The 23992-nt window shown below is 44.8% G+C and overlaps 1 protein-coding gene across 1 annotated transcript in view; it reads right to left on the minus strand.

Annotated features, from left to right (window-relative positions):
- The window catches only part of LOC106573239 (neuron navigator 2-like), a 100983-nt gene that overhangs the window by 9991 nt on the left and 67000 nt on the right, over window positions 1–23992 (minus strand). Inside the window, 14 exon segments of the mRNA XM_014148126.2 lie at window positions 5004–5179; window positions 6342–6499; window positions 6648–6771; window positions 6876–6959; window positions 9954–10028; window positions 10196–10219; window positions 10625–10677; window positions 15775–15948; window positions 17338–17498; window positions 18181–18252; window positions 18574–18812; window positions 18814–19009; window positions 19954–20617; window positions 20995–21301. Coding sequence (XP_014003601.2) covers window positions 5004–5179; window positions 6342–6499; window positions 6648–6771; window positions 6876–6959; window positions 9954–10028; window positions 10196–10219; window positions 10625–10677; window positions 15775–15948; window positions 17338–17498; window positions 18181–18252; window positions 18574–18812; window positions 18814–19009; window positions 19954–20617; window positions 20995–21301 — 2507 coding nt within the window.

Raw genomic sequence — 23992 nt, forward strand, 5'->3', positions numbered from 1 at the left:
CCACTTTCAATGGCACAACATGGCATGAGTGATCGAGTTGATGTTAATTGGTTAAATAATCATTTGGCGCATCAAGGACATTTGTTAGGATTAGCCATCATCAGAATTGCTCATAAAGTGAATGTGGGTTATTCAGACATTTTTCATACTCTATTACCGAGCGAGAGAACCAGTCCTCAACACCCCAGTGCTACCGCCCCAGCCACGCCCACTAACAGGCAGGGGAGAGAGAAAGGGACTAGAGACACAGACAAACAGACAGACAAGAGAATAACAGCTTCAATACAAACATCCAACTATTGACTAAAACAATGAGGCCATGCAGTCTCTAATGATAACACGCATATATATATATATACACACACACATACAGTACCAGTCAAAAGTTTGGACACACCTACTCATTCAAGGGTTTTTCTTTTTTTGTAGAATAATAGTGAAGACATCAACACTATGAAATAACACATGTAGAATCATGAAGTAACCAAAAAAGTGTTAAACAAATGAAAATATATTTTATATTTCAGATTCTTCAAAGTAGCCACCCTTTGCCTTGATGACAGCTTTGCACACTCTTGGCATTCTCTCAACCAGCTTCACGGGGAATGCTTTCCAACAGTCTTGAAGGAGTTCCCACATATGCTGAGCACTTGTTGGCTGCTTTTCCTTCACTCTGCGGCCCAACTCATCCCAAACCATCTCAAATGGGTTGAGGTCGGGTGATCGTGGAGGCCAGGTCATCTGATGCAGCACTCCATCACTCTCCTTCTTGTTCAAATAGCCCTTACACAGCCTGGAGGTGTGTTTTGGGTCATTGTCCTGTTGAAAAACAAATGACAGTCCCACTAAGCGCAAACCAGATGGGATGGTCGCTGCAGAATGCTGTGCCTTGAATTCTAAATAAATCACTGACAGTGTCACCAGCAAAGCACCTCCACACATCACGCCTCCTCCTCCATGCTTCACGGTTGAAACCACACCTGAAGAGATCATCCGTTCACCTACTCTGCGTTTCACAAAGACACAGCGGTTGGAACCAAAAATCTAAAATGTGGACTCATCAGACCAAAGGACAGATTTCTACCAGTCTAATGTCCATTGCTCGTGTTTCTTGGCCCAAGCAAGTCTCTTCTTCTTATTGGTGTCCTTTAATAGTGGTTTCTTTGCATAAATTCGACCACGAAGGCCTGATTCATGCAGTCTCCTATGAGCAGTTGATGTTGAGATGTGTCTGCTACTTGAACACTGTGAAGCATTTGTTGTTTGGGCTGCAATCTGAGGTGCAGTTAACTCTAATGAATTTTTCCTCTACAGCAGAGGTAACTCTGGGTCTTCCTTTCCTGTGGCGGTCCTCATGAGAGCCAGTTTCATCATAGCGCTTAATGATTTTTGAGACTGCACTTGAAGAAACTTCAAATTTTCTGGATTGACAGACTCCATGTCTTAAATTAATGATGAAATCTCGTTTGTCTTTGCTTAATTAAGCTGTTCTTGCCATAATATGGACTTGGTCTTTTACCACATAGGGCTATCTTCTGCATACCACTCTTACCTTGTCACAACACAACTGATTGGCTCAAAGAAGGAAATAAATTCCACAAATTAACTTTTAACAAGGCACACCTGTTAATTGAAATACATTTCAGGTGACTACCTCATGAAGCTGGTTGAGAGAATGCCAAGTGTGTGCAAAGCTGTCATCAAGGCAACTTTGAAGAATCTCAAATATATTTTGATTTGTAGAACACTGTTTTGGTTACTACATGATTCCATATGTGTCATTTCATAGTTTTGATGTCTTCCCTATTATTCTACAATGTAGAACATTTTACAAATAAAGAAAAACCCTTGAATGAGTGGGTGTTCTAAAACTTTTGACTGGTATTGTATATATACAGTGGCAAGAAAAAGTATGTGAACCCTTTGGAAATACCTGTATTTCTGCATAAATTGGTCATAACATTTGATCTGATCTGCATCTAGGTCACAACAATAGACAAACACAGTCTGCTTAAACGAATAACACACTCGTGTCTTTATTGAACACACTGTGTAAACATTCACAGTGCAGGGTGGAAAAAGTATGTGAACCCTTGGATTTAATAACTGGTTGACCCTCCTTTGGCAGCAATAACCTCAACCAAACATTTTCTGTAGTTGTGGATCAGACCTGCACAACGGTCAGGAGGAATTTTGGACTATTCCTCTTTACAAAACTGTTTCAGTTCAGCAATATTCTTGGGATGTCTGGTGTGAACTGCTCTATTGAGGTCATGCCACAGCATCTCAATCGGGTTGAGGTCAGGACTCTCCAGAAGTCGTATTTTCTTCTGTTGAAGCCATTCTGTTGTTGATTTACTTCTGTGTTTTGGGTCGTTGTCCTGTTGCATCACCCAACTTCTGTTGAGCTTCAATTGGCGGACAGATAGCCTTATATTCTCCTGCAAAATGTCTTGATAATCTTGGGAATTCATAAAAGGCTAATTGATCATTAGAAAACCCTTTTGCAATTATGTCAGCACAGCTGAAACTGTCATTCTGATTAAAGAAGCAATAAAACTGGCCTTTGGACTAGTTGAGTATCTGGAGCATCAGCATTTGTGGGTTTGATTACTGGCTCAAAATGTCCAGAAAAAAAGAACTTTCTTCTGAAACTCGTCAGTCTATTCTTGTTCTACTCCATGCGAGAAATTGCCAAGAAACTGAAGATCTCGTTCAACGCTGTGTACTACTCCCTTCACAGAACAGCGCAAACTGGCTCTAACCAGAATATAATGAGCAGTGGGAAGCCCCGGTGCACAACTGAGCAAGAGGACAAGTACATTAGAGTGTCTAGTTTGAGAAACAGAGGCCTCACAAGTCCTCAACTGGCAGCTTCATTAAATAGTACACACAAAACACCAGTCTTAACGTCAACAGTGAAGAGGCGACTCCGGGATGCTGGCCTTCTAGGCAGAGATGCAAAGAAAAAGCCATATTTCAGACTGGCCAATAAAAATAAAAGATTAATATGGGCAAAAGAACACAGACACTGGACAGAGGAAGATTGGAAAAAAGTGTTATGGACAGAGGAATCTAAGTTTGAGGTGTTCGGATCACAAAGAAGAACATTCGTGATGCGCAGAAAAAAATAAAAGATGCTGGAGGAGTGCTTGACGCCATCTGTCAAGCATGGTGGAGGCAATGTGATGGTCTGGGGGTCTTTTAGTGGTGGTAAAGTGGGAGATTTTTACAGGGTAAAAGGGATCTTGAAGAAGGAAGGCTATCATTCCACTTTGCAACGCCATGCCATACCCTGTGGACGGCACTTAACGAACGTCCGGATGAAAAGTGTGACCAAAGTAAACTGCCTGCTACTCAGGCCCAGAAGCTAGGATATGCATATAATGGGTGGATTTGGATAGAAAACACTCTAAAGTGTCTATAACTGTTAAAAGTATGTCTGTGAGTATAACAGAACTTATTTGGCAGGCAAAACCCCGAGGACAAACCATCCAGGATTTTATTTTGAGGTGACAGTGTTTTCAATAAGTTTTCTATGTGGATCTAGATTTCTAAGGCACTTGCTTGCAGTTCTTATTGCTTCCACTGGATGTCAACAGTCTTTAGAAATTGGTTGATGTTTTTCTTTTGAGTAATGAAGAAGTATGTCTGTTCAGAACGAGGGTCGAGTCTAGTGTACTGTTGTGGTTGGGGCGCGCGACCTGAAAGCTAGCTCCACGTTGTTTTCGTCCTGTATTGAACACAGTTTATCCCGTCTTAAATTTTATCGATTATTTACGTTAAAAAAATACCTAAAGTTGTATTAGGAAAGTTGTTTGAAATGTTTGGATCAAGATTACAGGTAACTTATTAGATATTTTGAAGTCATGTTGCGCGAGTTGGAACCGGTGTTTTTCTGAATAAAACGCGCCAAATAAATTGACATTTTGGAGATATAACGACGGAATTTATCGAACAAAAGGACCATTTATGATGTTTATGGGACATATTGGAGTGCCAACAGAAAAAGATCTTCAAAGGTAAGGCATGAATTATATCGTTATTTCTGAGTTTTATGTCGCGCCTGGCGGGTTGAATTATGATTGCCATGTGTTTGTTTCATGGGGTGCTGTCCTCAGATAATAGCATGGTTTGCTTTCGCCGTAAAGCCTTTTTGAAATCTGACAAGGTGGCTAGATTAACAAGAAGTTAGGCTTTAATTTGGTGTATTGCACTTGTGAATGTATGAAAGTTAAATATTTGTAATATTTTTTTTTAAATTTCGCGCTCTGCAGTTTCACCGGATGTTGTGGAAACGTTCCGCTAGCGGAACCCCTATTCCAAACAGGTTTTAATTGGAGCCAATTTCCTCCTACAACAGGACAATGACCCAAAGCACAGCTCCAACCCATGCAAGAACTATTTAGGGAAGAAGCAGTCAGCTGGTATTCTGTCTATAATGGAGTGGTCTGCACAGTCACCGGATCTCAACCCGATTGAGCTGTTGTGGGAGCAGCTTGACCGTATAGTACGTAAGAAGTGCCCATCAAGCCAATCCAACTTGTGGGAAGTGCTTCAGGAAGCATGGGGTGAAATCTCTTCAGATTACCTCAACAAATTGACAACTAGAATGCCAAAGGTCTGCAAGTCTGTAATTGCTTCTTTGACGAAAGTAAAGTTTGAAGGACACAAAAAAAATCATTATTTATAACCATGTCAACATCTTGACTATATTTCCTATTCATTTTGCAACTAATTTCATCTATGTTGTCATGGAAAACAAGGACATTTCTAAGTTACCCCAAACGTTTGAACAGTAGTGAATATATAATATAAAGCAGTTGAGATAGCTGTATCAGACACCATGGGAGTCAGTAGTAATCATTAATACGGTCATGTGATCTTCCAGTCCCCTGAATTGACTGTATTAAATGAGAAAACAGGGAGCCTCCATTATGATCCACTATCACCTCCCATTTAGAAACAGGTGAGTGTCTAATAGCCTGGGCCCAGGTACTCACAGAGAGTTGGAGTGGGAGTTCCGGATCATGGGCGTTGAGGCGGTGGAGCCGTTATATGCAGTTAGCTTGGGGGAGGAGGGCAGGGAACAGTCGGCCATCTCCTCTACGTCGGAGTGGGAGGACGCAGACTTGGACGACTTCTTCTTCCCAAATGCCTGCTTGAAGGAGCTCCGCAGCTGCAGCCAAGGATGGGGATGGGGTCAGAGAAGAAAACAGAGAGACCTGATTACATAGTAAAACACACAGACATATAAGGGGCCCAGAAATACATTTTGAATCACAAAACAGTTACAAACTTCTACTCTTTCACTATCTCCAGCTAATCAAGGAATAAAAGTCTATTTTGGAAATTAGTGTGTTAATCTTACCTCATAAACCTCCACACGATAGGAGAGCACAAGAGGGGAAAGACAAGACCACAGCATGCTGATCATAGACAATTTCAACTTTTAGCACAATAGAGGTAGGGTGGATTTGTTTTGTTAAGACAGGAACAATGCAAGAACTTATGTACAGGTCTTAAGGACATAGAATAGGCCGTACACCAGGCAGCTCACTAAAGAGACTGAACGCAAACTATACCCTCACTGCTACAAACAAGGAATGAACACTAGGCTAGGGAGCAAGAGTTATCACTTCTCACTAATTGACACGACTACTCAACCACTAAAGGGGAGATTTAGATATTTAAACTCAGTAGTCATCTGCCCCGTTGTGGTCAAATAGTCAGGTACGCCACGGTTGTACTTCTAACTAATACACAGATGCTAGTATCATCACCGTCTGCGTACATAGTCATCATTCACCTTCCCTCCAGCACACGCAACAGCATTATATCAGGACAAAAGAACACACACGCAGACATTTTAATTTGACTTCATAGGTTAGTACAGGCAGTGTTCAGCCAACATACATACTGTGCACACACCTCTTTTCTACAGGCAGAAAATGCATGAGTATATTGACCTAAGCTCGTATCGCCTGACTAACAGATTACAGGTGACCTTTTCGTAGTTGCGTGCAGTTTCTTTGCGGTTTTGCCATGTGTAATAAGGGAACACCTCACAATTCTCAACTCACAATTTAGTTTCTAGAGCAGCTCACTAACAACAATAACCATATTCACCTTTGCTCCTGCGCAAGCAGGCTGAGCACAAACAGAAGGATTGGAGGAAAGGGCAAGAACATCTGACAGATTAGACGTGCAGACAGAGACAAACAGACATACAGACACAGAGCGACAGACAGCTAGCCAGCCATGTAGATATACAGACAGACATAGAGTGACAGACAGACAACTAGCCAGCCAGCTAGATAGACAGAGAGTGGAGGACCTACCCAGTTCTTCTTCGTCTTTTTGTTCTTGGCGTCCAGCTCCAAGTTGCTGCCCACGCTGGAGTGGCTGGTGGCGCTGGTGATGCTAGACACACTGTCAGACGAGTGCTGTCTGCGGATACACAGATCCTGCTGAGACTGGGGGCTTCCATTGGCTGAGGCTGTGGGATGCACAAGAGAGAGGGTGAGACAGGGACCAGCATAGAATTCTAATCCATTCTGATTGGGTGTCAGATGCCCTTTTTCTCACTAGCCAATATACATCTGTTCTTGTTGGGTTTCATGTTGATGTGGGAGGTAACTTCTCACCTGGCCTATCACCTTTGCAAGTGAGCTCTGGCAGGTTGATGACACCGTCGATGGCTGCCTGGGCTGCTGTGTTCTGCTTCTTCATGTGCTCTACGGTTTTCCTCAGGTCGTTCAGCTCAGAATCCTAAAATACCACAACACGATGAAGCAACACAGTTAGCGTCACGATCCAGCCAAGGAAAGGCATATTTCTGAGGAAACCGACATTTTGACGGCTCCAGTCCGTACCTTCTGCTCAGCCGTGGTGGTAAGGCCCTGGAGTCGGATGGTCATGTTCCCCAAGCTCTGCTCAAACGCTGCTACCAGGTGAGCCTACGGACATGCACGCAGCAGTACACATTCAGCTATCCATGTATAAGTTTGCAAACTGACCTGCTGACAATGTCATTTGTTCTCCTTCAACTGACACACGTTTGTTTGATTCGCAAGCCCCACTCAGGGCTGTGAAACGGGCGACACGCTGCAGTTTTAGGAAAAGGTCTCGCTCGTAAGAACACACCCACATGCCTTTCACGACATGCATACACAGAGCCAAAACAAAAACATACACAGGTGATAATGGCTTCCGTGTCATGGTGTACACTGAGTATTTTGAGTAAGAACGACAGGAGTTGAGTTGCTCCACAGGGACAGCTGGGGAAGTCACTGCATGTTAGAAATGGATCCATGCTGATATAATGGGCCAGGCTTTCTGCCGACTACCTATTTACCTGTCTGGGCAGGGTTCCATGGTTCAGTAGCCTAGTAGAGATGAACATGAGGCCAACACGAGTCCTAAAAAAAAACACTCTAGCTAGCTATCATCTGCCTTCGTGAAACCAGAGACCTGCTACCTTCTCACAGCCACAGACAAGCAGAGAGAAAGGAAAAAGAGGAATTCCGGTTAAGCGAAAAACATTTTGGATGTTTTCTTCTCATATGCAGAGTAAACTGATCACAAGTATTCGTTATCTTCTGTAGAGATACAGGTATGAGAGAAACATGCTGCTTCAAGTCATGCTCGTTATCAACTTGCACGTTGATTTACTCATCAATGTCACAGTTGGAAATATGATGAAGGCGTACAAAGAGATTGCAGACCGGCTCAGTATGCAGTCAGTTTGGCAATCATATACATCCAAAGAAACCACCTCAAATGCATGAAATCAATGGATGGCTTGTGTTTTAGAAGATAAATGCTAAAACTATTCCATACCGAGGTGTTAGGATTTCCAAAGCTGTAGTGGGTTTTAGATAGTACATATTCTCTTATGCATTGCTGTTGTTGATATACTTTGCCAGAAAAAGAATCAGCGCATTCGATTCACATTACACAGAAAACCTAAAGCGTGCACATGTTTTGAAATCAAACATGAAATCAAACATCACGCTCCTGGTAGTTGATAACAGCTTTACAGGCAAAACAAAAGCAGAACATTGAGTATTGCAACAGAGACGAGCGTGTCCTCTGACATATCTGGGACAGACACACTGAGCTCCAACCTCTAGTTACAGCTCACAACCCAGCCATGTACTGTAGTAGCAGTAGTACACAATACTGCTGGCTCCACAATAAACAGACAAATACCCAGGATGTAGTAGCAGTAGTAGGCTATACTGCTGGCTCCACAATAAACAGACAAATACCCAGGATGTAGTAGCAGTAGTAGGCTATACTGCTAGCTCCACAATAAACAGACAAATACCCAGGATGTAATAGCAGTAGTAGGCTATACTGCTAGCTCCACAATAAACAGACAAATACCCAGGATGTAGTAGCAGTAGTAGGCTATACTGCTGGCTCCACAATAAACAGACAAATACCCAGGATGTAGTAGCAGTAGTAGGCTATACTGCTGGCTCCACAATAAACAGACAAATACCCAGGATGTAGTAGCAGTAGTAGGCTATACGGCTAGCTCCACAATAAACAGACAAATACCCAGGATGTAGTAGTAGGCTATACTGCTAGCTCCACAATAAACAGACAAATACCCACATGCCAACATACAAGCTCACTTCCCAAAACAAAGCCTCCAGAGACTCAAAGCTCCTGAAGCCCTGTGAGAGCCCAGAGGTTCCAGTCAGATCCCACCTCCTGCTGTATGTTGCTGTCCTCCTTGTGGCCTGCGGGGCTGTAGCTCTGGCTGCGTCTCAGCCTGGGCTGCAGCTTGCGTCTGGCCTTCTCTCTGGTTGCCTCCTTCCCCAGGGACGGGTAGTGGTTCAGGGGACACCACGTCACCATCACCAGGCTGCTAGCCCCGGGACTGGGGCTTTTCGCTGACATGGATAAAGCGCCTCAGCTCAGGGTGATCCAGGTCCAGTCAGGGACCAGTCTGCCTTTGATAAAGTATGAGTCCGGTAGCAGACAGACACTGAAGACTGATAGTTAGGTGCTTCTGTTTTGATCATCACACAGAGGGATGAGTAAACACATGTTCTGATTCTTATCACAGCCCAGAGCCCGGCCGCCACGGAATATGAGCTGATAGCTTGGCAGAAGGCAGAAGAGAAGGCGGGGAACAGATCTGGAGGGTTTCCATCAGACAGAGGGGCTGGTGTTGGGGCATGTGGCAGACTGGCTGATTCCTCCACTATCAGGCTGTACTGTCTGTCAGGTCCTAGTGCAGGTATGTCTTACAGGGCTGGTAAGGCCAGGGGCTCAGGCCATACTCTAGCAGCCTAACCCGAGTTCTCTTACAAGGAACTACAGCCTTCATACTCCACCCAAGCCCCCACAGCTGCTCTAGCCTGCTTTGTTGTGAAATCTCTGTTTGTGAGATCACATAACCAGTGTGGGTGCGGGCCCGAGGATGTACCATTTCATTAGGCTGTTACTGACGCTGTTTCTGCTGCAGGGCTGTCATGTTTGTTTACATTCAGAGAGCAGATAATGGGGCTGAACGCCTGCTTCCCCTCTCAGACCATTACCCTGTGTCATGTTCAATGTGCTGTAGGACGCCACGCAAAGGGAAACAAAAACACCATGCGCAATGCTGGAACTCTTTGACTTGTAGGTATTTTAAATTCTGGTAACACGCAACGCTAGGATGAATCCATTCCAATGACCACAACCAAGGCATTATATACAGTTAGCAGGGTTGGGGTCAATTCCATTTCAATTCGAGTCAATTCACAACATACACTGAAACACCAATTCCAATTCTCTTCCATGCTTTTCAATGAGGAAAATGTGGAACTGGAATTTGGTTTACTTTATGAATTGACTGAAATTGAAATGGAATTGACCCCAACCCTGACAGTTAGTACCAGCGGAACCATGATGTCACAGTGCTTAGCATAGTAACCATTTGCCATCAAACTTACATTAGCACTCAACTGAGTGGTCAAACCAGACACCTTCTCCTGGGAAGCGTCCAATTCTCTCCGCAGCTTACGAATCTGAGAACAGAAAAACAAGATCATGCTTATCTACAGGAAACATCATATTAGGATATAGAGTATGTAGTACCTAAATAACTTGCTGGCTCATAAACAGTTATGATGTTACAGTCCCAAAGGTAATCAATGGTGGCACATTGTTTGTGTTAAAGTAAAGTTGTTCTTACCTCCGACTGAGATTTCTCCTCCGGCTATGAAAAAGAGGAGAGGAGAAGAGAAGAGAGGTTTATGCAGGTCACAGTATGCATGGGATAAGACAGCAAGACAGACAATCTGAACATATTCAGTTTCCACCTAAGGCTATAAGGATTCACACAAGCAGTTAATTAGCAATGCAACTCAGCAGTCAAGTCAGACACATTGAGATGGTCCCTCTTCACTTTCACCCATATAGCTCACTGAGGGCTGGTTTCCCAGACACAGATGAACCCTAGTCCTGAACTAAAAAGCATGCTCAATGAAGAACCTCAATTAAAATATATTTTTTTAGCCCGGGACTAGGCTTAATCTTTGTCTGGGAAACTAGCCCTAAGTATATTAACATTCGTACTATATGTTTGGACAGTGCATCAAACATTAATCAAAGTGTTGCTCACCATGGAGTGGGCAGAGGAAGTGCTGGACACTAGAGACAGAGAGGAGCCGTGCACTGGAGAGAAACAAAAACAACCCTCAACTCATTCATCTGGTGACATCAATCATGGATAATGGCTTCATGCAAGCAGTGATTCATCTCCCCCTGATGACTTTGGAAACAGGAACATGCATAAACAGGTCCCCTGGGTGAACATTTACAACAGAGTTGCTGCTCTAGGTGTGTGTGTGTGTGTATGACCGCGTGTGTATGTGTGAGCGCGTGCGTGGCACTGTTACGTTACTGTAACTAGTTTACTTTGTAGCCTACCCTTTAATTGTGCTGATATGGTTTGACATCCACACATCAGCCCCGATATCTAACTGCCTGACTACACAAACATAATCACACGTCCAAACTTTAAATCGCCCTGGTGAGACATACAGTATGACACATTCACACTTCAGCAGCAGTCATCAGCCTATACATCATCATTACGCTTTAGTGAGTGCTGTTACTACACTAACACAGCCTCGCTATATGAGCTGTCTCTCTCATTAATCATAATGGAATGGAACCACAACATCACCGCAGGACTAAAATGACAGCAGGGGGATGTGCCAAACTTAAAGGTCCAATGCAGCCATTTATATCTCAATATCAAATAATTTCTGGGTAATGATGAAGCACCTTACTGTGATTGTTTTCAATTAAAATAGTCAAAAAGAAACAAAAATAGCTTCTTAGCAAAGAGAAATTTCGCAAGCAAGAATTTTGCTAGAACTGTCTGGGGGTGGTCTGAGTAGGTGCGGAAAAATGGAAAACTAGCTGTTTGGAACTCTTTCTTAGTGGTCTATTAACTATACTGAACAAAAATATAAATGCAACATGCAACAATTTCAAAGATTTGACTGAGTTACAGTTCATAAGGAAATCAGTCAATTGAAATGAATTCATTAGGTCCTAATCTATGGATTTCACATGACTCGGCAGGGTGGGACTGTGAAGGCATAGGCCCACCCACTTCGCAGCCAGGCCCACCCACTGGGGAGCCAGGCCCAGCCAATCAGAATGAGTTATTCTCCATAAAAGGGCTTTTTACATACATAAATACTACATTTCTGGGATCTTTTATTTCAGCTCATGAAACATGCAACCAACACTTTGCATGTTGTGTTTTATTTTTGTTCAGTATAATTTACTGCCTGGTGATGTTACCAGGCAGGCCAAAACAGGCTGTAATTTCAGGCGGTCTTTTCAAACAGCACTTAAACTAAAAGGGCATTATCATTTTCACAATTTCCCAGTATTTCTCCAATCTCACAGTGTGGAAATGTGTGTGTGTGTGTGTGTGTGTGTGTGTGTGTGTGTGTATAATATATATATATATATAACACAGAGAAATCACGGTTTTGCCTGCACTGGGCCTTTAACTAAATGCTTAGCTGCTTACCAAGCCTTTGTACAATTATTTAGAGCCCTGAGTGTGTTCTCCAATGTCCCAGAGTCCACTGAAGTGTGTGGATGTATGGTGGGGTAAAATCAGTCCATAACAGTCTGGATTTCCAGGCACTGGTGTCAAAACCAAGGGCAGGTCTTATAGGACTACAAGCTCAAGGAAACCTTGAAGAGTTACGGGGGTCAGCTAGTTACAGATAGTGACATTTAGCCCAGGTATACACTTAGTTGCCAGTTTAATAGGTACACCCATATAGTACCGGGTCTCATCCCTCTTTGCCTACAGAACAGCTTGAATTCTTCGGGGCATGGAAACATTGCTCAATTGATATCAAGGGACCTATTGTGTGCCAGGAAAACATTCCCCACACCATTACACCACCACCACCAGCCTGTACTGTTGACACCAGGCAGGATGGGGCCATGGACTCATGCTGCTTACGCCAAATTCTGACTTTGCGGACGCAACAGGAACCGGGATTCGTCAGACCAGGCAAGGTTTTTCTATTCTCAATTGTCCAGTGTTGGTGATCGCTTGTCCACAGTAGCCGCTTCTTCTTGTTTTAGCCAATAGGAGTGGAACCCGGTGTGGTCGTCTGCTGCAACAGCTCATCCATGACAAGGAGAGACAAGTTTTGCGTTCCAAGATTCCGTTCTGCACACCATTGTTGTACTGCGCTGTTATTTACCTGTTATTTTACCTGCACACCTGTTAGCTTGCATGATTCTTGCCATTCTCCTTTGACCTCTCCTCAATGAGCTGCTTTCACCCAATGGACTACCGCTGACTGGATGTTTTTTGTTTGTCGCACCATTCTCGGTAAACCCTAGACACTGTCGTACGTGAAAAGCACAGGAGGCAATCCGTTTCTGAGATACTGGAACTGATGGGCCCGGCACCGACGATCTTCCAAGGCTCAAAGTCACTTAGGTCACTCGTTTTGCCCCTTCTAACGTTTAATCAAACAGTAACTGAATGCTCGATGCCTGTCTGCCTGCTTTATATAGCAAGCCGCGGCCGCGTGACTCACTGTCTGTAGGAGCGAACCATTTTCGTGAACAGGGTGGTGTACCTAATAAACTGTATATCATTGCAGTAGGCCTATACAGTGCCTTCGGGAAAAGTATTCAGACCCGTTGACTTTTTCCACATTTTGCTACGTTACAGCCTTATTCTAAAATCAGTTGGTAGAGCATGGTGTTTGCAACGCCAGGGTTGTGGGTTCGTTTCCCACGGAGTCCAGTACGAAAAAAAAAGAAAAAAATGTATGAAATGTATGCATTCACTACTGTAAGTCGCTCTGGATAAGAGCGTCTGCTAAATGACTAAAATGTAAATGTAAATGTAAAATTGATTAAATTATAAAGAAATCCTCAGCAATTTACACACAATAACCCATAATACATTTTTGCTAATTTATTACAAATAAAGAACAGAAATACGTTATTTACATAAATATAAAGACCCTTTGCTATGAAACTCGATATTGCTCATGTGCATCCTGTTTCCATTGATCATCCTTGATGTTTACTCCCGCTCCTCTGCGATCGACGTCGCTAGTTGTCTAATCATTACGCACACCTGCCACCATTGTTACGCGCACCTGCACCTCATGACACTCCCCTCGACTCCATTACCTTCCTGACTACCTCCCCTATATCTGTCACTCCCCTTGGTTCTTTTCTGAGGCATTATTGACTCTGTTTCTGTCTGTACGCTTTTCGTGTTTCTTGTTTTGTACTATGTTATTTTTATAATAAAATTTGCACTCCCTGTACTTGCTTCCCGACTCCCAGCGTACACGTTATAGAATAATGCATCCCCAAGGGAAAGCAGCAACAGGGATTATAATTTTTTTTTACTAGTGACGTCGGCTCCAAGTGCCGCAGACGAAGCAACCGAGGATGCCTCAGCTGGCTCGTCAGGCTTCCATGCCTCAGCTAGCTCTACAGGTTCTCAAGCCTCGGCCGGCCCGCCAGGCTCCCCATGCCTCAGCCGGCCCGCTAGGCTCCCCATGCCTTTATGGTAAAGCGGCCAGACGGAAGCCACTCCTCAGTAAAAAGCAGATGACAGCCCACTTGGAGTTTTCCAAAAGGCACCTAAAGACCCTCAGACCATGAGAAACAAGATTCTCTGGTCTGATGAAACCAAGATTCAACTCTTGGCCTGAACGCCAAGCGTCACATCTGGAGGAAACCTGGCACCATCCCTACGGTGAAGCATGGTTCTGGCAGCATCGTGCTGTGGGGGTGTTTTTCAGCGGCAGGGACTGGGAGACTAGTCAGGATCGAGGCAAAGATGAACGAAGAGATCCTTGATGAAAACCTGCTCCAGAGTGCACAGGACCTCAGACTGGGGTGAAGGTTCACCTTCCAACAGGACAATGACCCTAAGCATACTTTCTTTTTTCCTTTTTACCTTTATTTAACTAGGCAAGTCAGTTAAGAACAAATTCTTATTTTCAATGACGGCCTAGGAACAGTGGGTTAACTGCCTGTTCAGGGGCAGAACGACAGATTTGTACCTTGTCAGCTCAATACAGCCAAAACAACGCAGGAGTGAGGTGAGACATTCAGAGGCTTCATGACAAGCCTCTGAATGTCTTTGAGTGGCCCAGCCAGAGCGCGGACTTGAACCCAATCGAACAATGAGGCCCTTCTAAACCTTCAGAGAAGGGCTAAGGATTTATATAATAATTAGAATAAAAATAATTCTAATTACATTATTCTTTTCAATGATGTTCTGTTTCAATCTTTTCAGTTTTTGTTGGATTATGTGAAATTATGTGAAAAACATATCCAATCAGGATTTATTCTTTAGTGGTGTCGGGAAGAAATTACGAGTCCTCACTGTCCTAGAACGAGTCAAGACAGAGTACAAATGCATCAGACTCCGAGACTGTGGTCTCGAGACTGGACTCGAGACCTACAACACTGATATGTATACTGTTACTGGAGCAGGGATTTTCCCGTGTTTACTCTATAGTCTGTGATCTAAAGTAGAAAAGTAGACATTGGGGTGCCGTCAAACAGGGCCTTGTGCTCCTGTCAGGAGGCTGGTGTTGAGTCAGATGTCTGTCTGCGATGGGGGGAGGAGAGGAGATACTTATCAGCCTTTCTCCTCCTCCTCCTCACCCTGGCCTGCATGCCACAACACCAGCCAAGAACCTGGCATCATAGAGGGATCAGCTAAAGTGAGAGCCTCAGGACAAGCACAAACCACAAGAGCAACAAGCCATTCAGAGCCAAAGAAGTGCAGTCAATCATCAAACCTCAGTCTATGTACATTTCGCAAATCGAACAAAGTGCTTCTTTCTATTTCCCAATTCAACTGTAGATGTGTGGAAAATCAACACAGGTTCCAAATGACACTGGCACACTAAATGTAATGAATGATTTCACTGGTGATTTAAGTGGTTGGTTGAACAAGCATGTCGATTCAATAAATATTCATTTTGTAAGAAAAATATGAATCTTTCACTAGCGTCCTGTAAAGAATGAAAGCTTTCAAAAAATGATCTTAGCTAAGCAAAAGCTTGATTTTCTAAGGGAGTTATAATCCATTCAGAAGTAAAATGATAGTTCACACATGTATGTGGAGTGTCAAAACAACCCTCTAAAAAAACTTGAATAAACAAAAATGACTTGACCAGTATTTCTCTGAGGCCATGTGTGAGAGTGGATACTGTAGGTAGAAGAGTGTGTCTGTCTTACCCTCCTCTAGTCCATCCCTGAAGGACCCAGAGCTGGTCATGGTGCGACTCTTCTCCTCCAGAGACATGGACGAGTTCCTCAAGCGTTCACTGTATGGGTCATACGGCCCTTCCTGATTGGCCAGGCCGCTGCGGAGGTTGGCCAGGTTGATCTGTGCAGCTGTGGTTGGGCTGCCTGCTGGGACACATCCGTTACATAACACAGGTCAAAGGTTATCTTAAAAACAGACATGGGCAGAGGGCAATGATCAGACATCTTTGCTTGCTGTCTGTTACTCTTCACTCAAAGTGGAAAGTAAGAGTGAAATACAACATTTAAGTGATAATGCCAGAGCCGTGCAAACCGTGCCAATATATCCTCCAAACACTGGCTTCGAGAGCATTATCACTTTTGTACAACGGGTTACTAACATATTCAAATAATGATTGGCATATTTTCATTAAAAACTTTATTTTTATGAATTTATTCATACTATTTCATGCCGACACAAATCTAGGGTTGCTACCCAAGCCGGCTGGTTGTTCGTTCTATCGGTTCGGTTGCCAGAGACTCGGCGACCCAGTCGTTCAGTCTTTTTGTTCTGTATCTATTCGTTCATTCTAAATGTTCCATTGCCATACTGGGTGGCAGCGTTCTTATCCCTTGCTTGTTAGCTAGCCAACATAACTTACAGTCACGTCAAACAGTGCAGCCAGAATAACAGCAAAGTAGCTGCATTTGTTTGAGCTGTTTTCTAGTGACATTTATTTGAATATATCGATAACAATGAGCTAATGAGGTGCGATTTTCACATGGCATAGAAAATGTGCTCATTCTTCAGGACACTGTTGTTGTTCAGAGGAACTACACAACAACACAGTTAACACAATCACTTCAAACTGAAGCTGGAAAGACTGCAAACTATCTGCACTTCATTTAGTTTGACCTTTTTTTCAATGCCATTTCTTTGTACATATCCATGAAAATGATGCCAGCTGATTCACGAGTTCGACTGGCTGAGAAACACTGCCTGTCTGTCTGTCTCGTCCCGACTCCCGACATGTTCATTACTATGGGACACATGGAGATCAAATTTGAATATTGAAACAATGTTGCAAATGTCGGAGAGACAGACCGCAAGGTTTATACAAATCTCTGCTGTTGAAAACTAAATGTTAGTCTCAAAGAAATGTGAGATAATGTCTAGAACCTAGATGCTTTTTATAGTGGAGATCAAGTTTATAAATTGTCTGGCTGGGCTGATGAGACAGTGGATTGCGCAGTCAGATGGAACAGGCATTTTAACATCATAGATTTAGCCCGGTGGCAACTTGTAGAATTGACACCGGCTGGAATGCGGTTTAACCAATCAGCATTCAGGATTAGACCAACCCGTGGTGTAAAATAGATATAATCACTACTACTTTTCCTTACATCACCACTAATATCACTGTAGTCTCTTGAAAGAGGCGAAACGTTAAGCCAGCATGCGCACAATATTTAGTTCTGGGTGCAGAGATGACTATCACTGCTCCTGCAATGATTATCATAGCGATGAGTGGGGAGGGTTGAGGCTACACCTACCAAGCTGGGAGAAGTTGAAGCGGGCTCCGGAGGGCGAGGTGAGGCTGGAAGCGGGGGAGAAGGGGGAGCTGCCGGCAGACTCCTGAAGACCTCCTGCAGAGTGGGAACGCAGCCAGTCCCGGGGGTCGTCATGACTACGCAGCTGGGGCAGGTGGCCGTACCTTGAGAGAGATGGGAGATGCTGAAAAGCCACCTCACATCCACATCTATGGGCGAACGTTGCAAGTCACTAGCTGCACAGATATAATGACCTAGGTTGTTGATGGACAGGGAGGCACATGGATAACGTCAAGGCTGTCTGATAATGTGCATCTAGTACAGTCACAAATCACAGGTGGAAGTTGCACGTCAATGTACCTTCATGAAAACAATACTTAATTGCTTGTTTTTTCTCAATGTATGTATTTTTTCCCTGAGTAAATATCTCATGGAAATGGTGATTTACGGAGAAGTATTTTGGGAGTTCCGCCCTTGTTAAAGTAAAAGAAAACTGTTGTAATATACATCTAATCACAGGGCCAATTCCTGTGTTGGTGCAGGTAGGTGTGTTGTCATTATGAACATATAGAGACAGGTGACAGCTTCAGATAACTGATCTCTTATCTTATCTATAGAAGCATCACAGCTGCTGTGTCCTATATGCTTTGATGTACATCTCAAGATCAGGCCTCAGACTACAGGCCTGCCCTTCCTAGTTCAGCCAGCAGATGGCGCTATGCATGCTGTGAAAGAGATGCAGGCAGCGAAAACATCCAACGGTCACTTCACTTTACAACACAGTACACCACACACAGGCAGCTGTTTCACTAACAAGCAAGCCTAGCTCCATATAGACACATTTACCTGTCCTGTTTCCGGGGTAAAGTGTTTCTGCTGAATTTGGGACTAGCTGAGGGAGAGGAGAGGGGGCTAAGACTAGGGGGCAGGGAGAAGGGGGTTAGGAGGTAGGGGTAGACAAAACAGAGAGAGGAGCAGCACCAAGAGAAGGGGGAAACAGAGAGATCATCAGTCATGATAGAATCCATGCTTTCATCCCACCAACACCTGCTAGGAGTCAGTCTCCTATCATCTCCTTTATCATCAATATGGCCAGTCAAACACTTCTGTTAACCCTCATGCACACAACAGTTTAAAGGTCGAGATACAAAGGGAGGAAAAGGGAGGGGAGCTTGTAGTAGATATTAAAACACATAGCCACACCTGGCCGTTCCGGAAACCCCCCCCCCCCGCCCCTACCTTTCTGAGATTCCCGTTTTGATGCCATTGTTCCTGATGCAGGCTGGCAGTGTGTCGTGACCATGGTGTCTGTGGCCACCGCTGCCCAGGGACACGTCGATGGACTCGCTGCTGGTGGCAAGGCTGCTGAGGGAGGGGTAGCCAGGGCTCAGGGTGTCCCTGCTCAGGGTGCTACTCCAGGCCAGGCTGTGGGAGGGGGTGGACAGGGTCGAGCCGGGGCTGGAAGCCAGGGGGGGAGAGGGAGTTGGCCTCAACACCCAGACGACCTCCACCCCCATACAGAGGGCTACTGCCCCCGCTACTGGCCGAAGGGGAGTCCAGAGCGCCGCCCTGCTGGCTAGAGTTGGCGTGGGGGTTGGAGATGACGGTGGCGTTCTTCATGTTCTCCGTGGTGGTGACTGGGACCTGCTGCTTAGCCTGCTTGCCTCCGAACAGTCTGGACGGCACGGGAGAGCGGAGAGGAGTGACAGGAGAATTATGCGGCGCATGGGTTTTAAGTAGAGAATTGTTGAAGGAATTTGTGATGAAAATGCTGGTTAAATGCAAAGAGAAGTGAAACAAATACATATCATAACATTGCCACAGGAACACAATACCTACTTCATGGTATAACCACGTAATCACATGAAAAATAAATCTCTCTCTCTGATTCACCGGTCCGTTTTGGGCGTCCGTGTGAACAGCTATCATACATCTTCTACCGTGGCTTTTAATCAACAGGTCATTTATGTGAATTAAAGCAGGATGTAAAGCGTGTGCCACAGACACCATATTCGTTTTGACAACATTAAATCAACAAGGGTTAAATGAGAAGGGAGACTCTCAGACCACTGAGGGAGAACAGCTGCTCTCTTTTCTCATTACCTCATCAGGCGATTAGTCAGATAAGTCCAAGCACCAGCAGCATCAGTTAAAGCAACACCAGGCAGCCCCTGGGTTCGAGCTCCTGGGTTCGAGCTAGAGAAAACACTGGCCCCTCAGCCTGGGCTCTGTCACCCTGCTTTTAATGAGCAGTGATAGGCCATTATTTCACAGGCCACAAGGGAAGAGAGGCCCTCTAGCTGCCTAGTGATAAAACAAGCCTTTTGGTTTATGGGCAAAAAAGTCATGGGCAAAAAAACATAATGAAACCCTGATAAGGGCTCTCTAAATGTTCTTTAATGTTACTATAACGCTGATATGATGATTATCCCAACTCAAATCTGTTTGCACTGTGCCTGAATACGTCACCCCTTGAAACACAAGCAGGATGGTGTGGTAGTGCTTTCAGGGCTGGAGGAAGGAACTATCAGACTCATCGACTGTTAGTGTAAGACAGCCCCTGATATATGGGGGTAGGTGTACTTTAAGTAGACTGTAGTATGGAGGTGGTGGGCTCACCTGCGCAGAGTAGGGGAGGAGATGTCTGGGTACTTTCCCCCTGGCTGCCTGGCTCCCTGAGGGGGCAGTGTTGCTGAGCCCTGGGCCATGGGATTGTCTTCAGAGGACACCCCCTTCTCCTTGTCTGTCTGGTTAGATCCCGAGCCAGGCAGGGGGATGCCACCGGCGCTGGGCTTGGGGACTTGGCTGCGGCTTTTGGGGCCGTGGTGCGTGTTGGACCTGGAGCTGAGGTTGGACTCGATGCTGGTGCTGGAGGAGCGGTTGGCTCTGCGAACCCCGCCAGAGGCTCTGCTGGGCCGGGGGAGGCTGCGGTACTGCAGGGTGGAGTGGGAGCTCACAGGCAGGTAGCCATCATCCACACTGGCCTGGCGACCAAGACCCCGACCACCGTGGAGCTGCACTGATTTGGGGATCTTCCCCAGGGTGGCAGAGCCACTGGTGATGGTGACTCCGCTGGCTGTCACCATGGTCATACCTCCTCCTGCGTGCTTCTTGAAGCCAAACGTGTTGGTGGTGGGGGTGCGGCTGGATGTGGAGGGGGGCTTCTTGGCTTCGTCTCCACTGCTGCGGCCCGTGTCTGATGGGGAGCGTTGCATGCTGCTGTTGACCCGGGGCGAGAGATGATGCTGGCCCTTCTCAGACACCTTGGTGTCGTCCGTTTTACCTGTGGGTGGAGACATGACACAGTCTGTCAACTGTGGACCAAGCACATTCACTCAGAAATGCGGTTATACAGTAGCATCAGACATCCTGCTGAGTTCCAACATGTTTCAACTCAAAGGCCTCTCTATCTACCACTTCAATATAAAAAGGTAAGAGATCACCAACTCTTCAGAACGGTTCTCCGGAGAGTGGATTCATCACCTGGCAACCTGAGCCCTGATCTCACCAGATAAAATATCTCTGTGGTTGACTGCTGTCTGCCTTTTCACATGCTCCAGGAACCCATGCAGTTCAGACTGACAGAGCACAATACATAGACAGTGTGGCTGTTGGGACAGCAGACAGAGACAACATGGCTCTACTCTGTATGTTACGTACCTGTCCCATGGGTCTTCAGCGTGCCGCAGACTGGCGTGACAGGTGCCTTGGTCCTAGGCGAGGTCACGCCCACCTGGGCACTCAGGCCTCGCCTCCAGGAGCCCGTGTGGGCCATGGAAGGCGTTTTGCGGTCCGAGGAGCTCCTGCCCGACTCGTCCGACATGTCTGAGGGGCGGCGGCACCACTTGGAGCCCGATTCCATTTTGAACCCGCTGTCCGAGCTCCCGTCTGACCTCTTGACCTCGTCGCTGCCGGACCACACAGAGTTCTGCTCGACGGCTGAGTGCTTCTCCGCATCCGTCTGGAGCTGGGGGGAAACCAAACATAAAACATCTGTTACTTCTGTTTATTCAAGTGGTGTAGATACTATACATTCTATATCAGTATAATAACATGTGAATCATCTCACAAGGAGAGCAAGCAGAAAGAAAAGCAATGATCTACTATAGTATCTCCCCTCATAAGCTCACCCTTATGCTATCATTCCAGTTAAACAATTCCACATGCCCCTATTACTGTGAATGCTTTAACATTCTCATCAGCAAACAGCACGCGTTAAAAACACACAGTCAAGACCAGGGTGCTTTTTTTAGTAGCAATGCGTATTCCCCATCCACCTGAGGATCTGTCTTTTTTCAGTCATCTATCTCCTGTGTTTGAGGGTTGCAAAATCCACTTGTCACTTCAATCTTGCTGAGACTAAGACATTTTTTTTTTAAATGTAAAAAAATGTATTACACATTTATTTAACCAGGTAGGCCAGTTGAGAACAAGTTCTCATTTACAACTGCGACCTGGCCAAGATAAAGCAAAGCAGTGCAACAAAAACAACCACACAGAGTTACACATGGGATAAACAAACTTACAGTCAATAACACAATAGAAAAATCTATGTACAGTGTGTGCAAATGTAGTAAGATTAGGGCGATAAGGAAATAAGTAGGCCATAGAGGCAAATTAATTACAATTTATCATTAACACTGGAGTGATAAGATGTGCAGATGATGATGTGCAAGTAGAGATACTCGGGGTGCAAAAAGCAACAACAAAAAATGTATAACAATATGGGGATGAGGTAGTTGGGTATGCTATTTACCGATGGGCTGTGTACAGGTACAGTGATCGGAAAGCTGCTCTGACAGCTGATGCTTAAAGTTAGAGAGGAAGATATAAGTCTCCAGCTTCAGTGATTTTTTTTGCAATTCGTTCCAGTCATTGGCAGCAGAGAACTGGAAGGAAAGGCAGCCAAAGGAGGTGTTGGCTTTGGGAATGACCAGTGAGATATACCTGCTGGAGTGCGTGCTATGGGTGGGTGTTGCTATGGTGACCAGTGAGCTGAGATAAGGCGGGGCTTTACCTAGCAAAGACTTATAGATGACCTAGAACCAGTGGGTTTGGCGACAAATATGAAGCGAGGGCCAGCCAACGAGAGTGTACAGGTCGCAGTGGTGGGTAGTATATGGGGCTTTGGTGACAAAACTACATCCAATTTGGTGAGTAGAGTGTTGGAGGCTATTTTGTAAATGACATCGCTGAAGTCAAGGAACGGTAGGATAGTCAGTTTTACGAGGGTATGTTTGGCAGCATGAGTGAAGGCGGCTTTGTTACGAAATAGGAAGCCGATTCTAGATTTAATTTTGGATTGGAGATGCTTAATGTGAGTCTGGAAGGAGAGTTTACAGTCTAACCAGACACCTAGGTATTTGTAGTTGTCCACATATTCTAAGTCAGAACCGTCCAGAGTAGTGATGCTAGTCGGGGGGGTAGGTGCGGGCAGCAATCGGTTAAAGAGCATGCATTTAGTTTTACTAACATTTTAAAGCAGTTGGAGGCCACATAAGGAGTGTTGTATTCCATTGAAGCTTGTTTGGAGGTTTGTTAACAAAGTGTTCAAAGGAGGGCCAGATGTATACAGAATGGTGTCGTCTGCGTAGAGGTGGATCAGAGAATCACCAGCAGCAAATCCTGACATCATTGATGTATACAGAGAAAAGAGTCGGCCCGAGAATTGAACCCTGTGGCACCCCCGTAGAGACTGCCAGAGGTCCGGACAACAGGCCCTCCGATTTGACACACTGGACTCTATCTGAGAAGTAGTTGGTGAACCAGGCGAGGCAGTCATTTGAGAAATAAGAATTAAGTAGTGGACTACAATGGAGGCCTACAAATCCTGACAAGACCTGAAGTGATTACCACAGGAAATCAGCAAAGATGGCTCTTTCATGATTCACGAATCAACATTACCGCCTTGAAATAAAAAAAGGTGGAAACTGGAGAGTGAGGCGGGCGAACAGGACAATTACTTTGGCCCTACAAATAAACAATGTGTTGGAGCAGTATAGTGTGTTTTCCCAGCGCTCACCAAGCTCACTTAAGCCCCGGTTATAACAGGTCATTGTTTAAATAGCTACTGAAAATTCTAATAAAAATGGATTGCCAGGGAAAGAATTTTAATGGCCTTGCTCTTTATCAGCATGAATCTGAAACATTTATCTCTAGGCCTATCCCTGCAATAATAAATCCAAACTGTATTCTACAGAGCAGCAGAAAAATGCAACACAAAGCAATTCTATACAAGGCAATAGTTACAGAGAAAATGGGAGGGATTTTGTGATTGATTGTTGGCTTGAAGAGCTGGTTTTGGGGCCGGACTTCAATCATCTGTTGATGTTTAAGTCACTCGTTGGCACGGGAGGATGCAGAGAAAATCTTAATGGTAGAAAACATGAAAGCTAAACGGGTGCCAAAGCAGCAGTCTCTCCTCTCGTCTATCAGTGTTTTTTTTATGACTGGAAATAACCTTGCTGCAGTCTTCTACACTGTAAAAAAAAAAAATGTGTTTATACGTTAACTTACTGGCAGCCAGTTACCTGTACTTTACTGTAAAATAATGTACAGTATGTTACCGTATATTCTACAGAACCTTTGGTTTAACTGTATATTAGTGTCTCACTCTCCAGTCTCCACTTATCATATGTTTTAAATGAAGTTTACAGTA

Source organism: Salmo salar, chromosome ssa16, assembly GCF_905237065.1.
Source record: "Salmo salar chromosome ssa16, Ssal_v3.1, whole genome shotgun sequence".
NCBI lineage: Eukaryota > Metazoa > Chordata > Actinopteri > Salmoniformes > Salmonidae > Salmo > Salmo salar.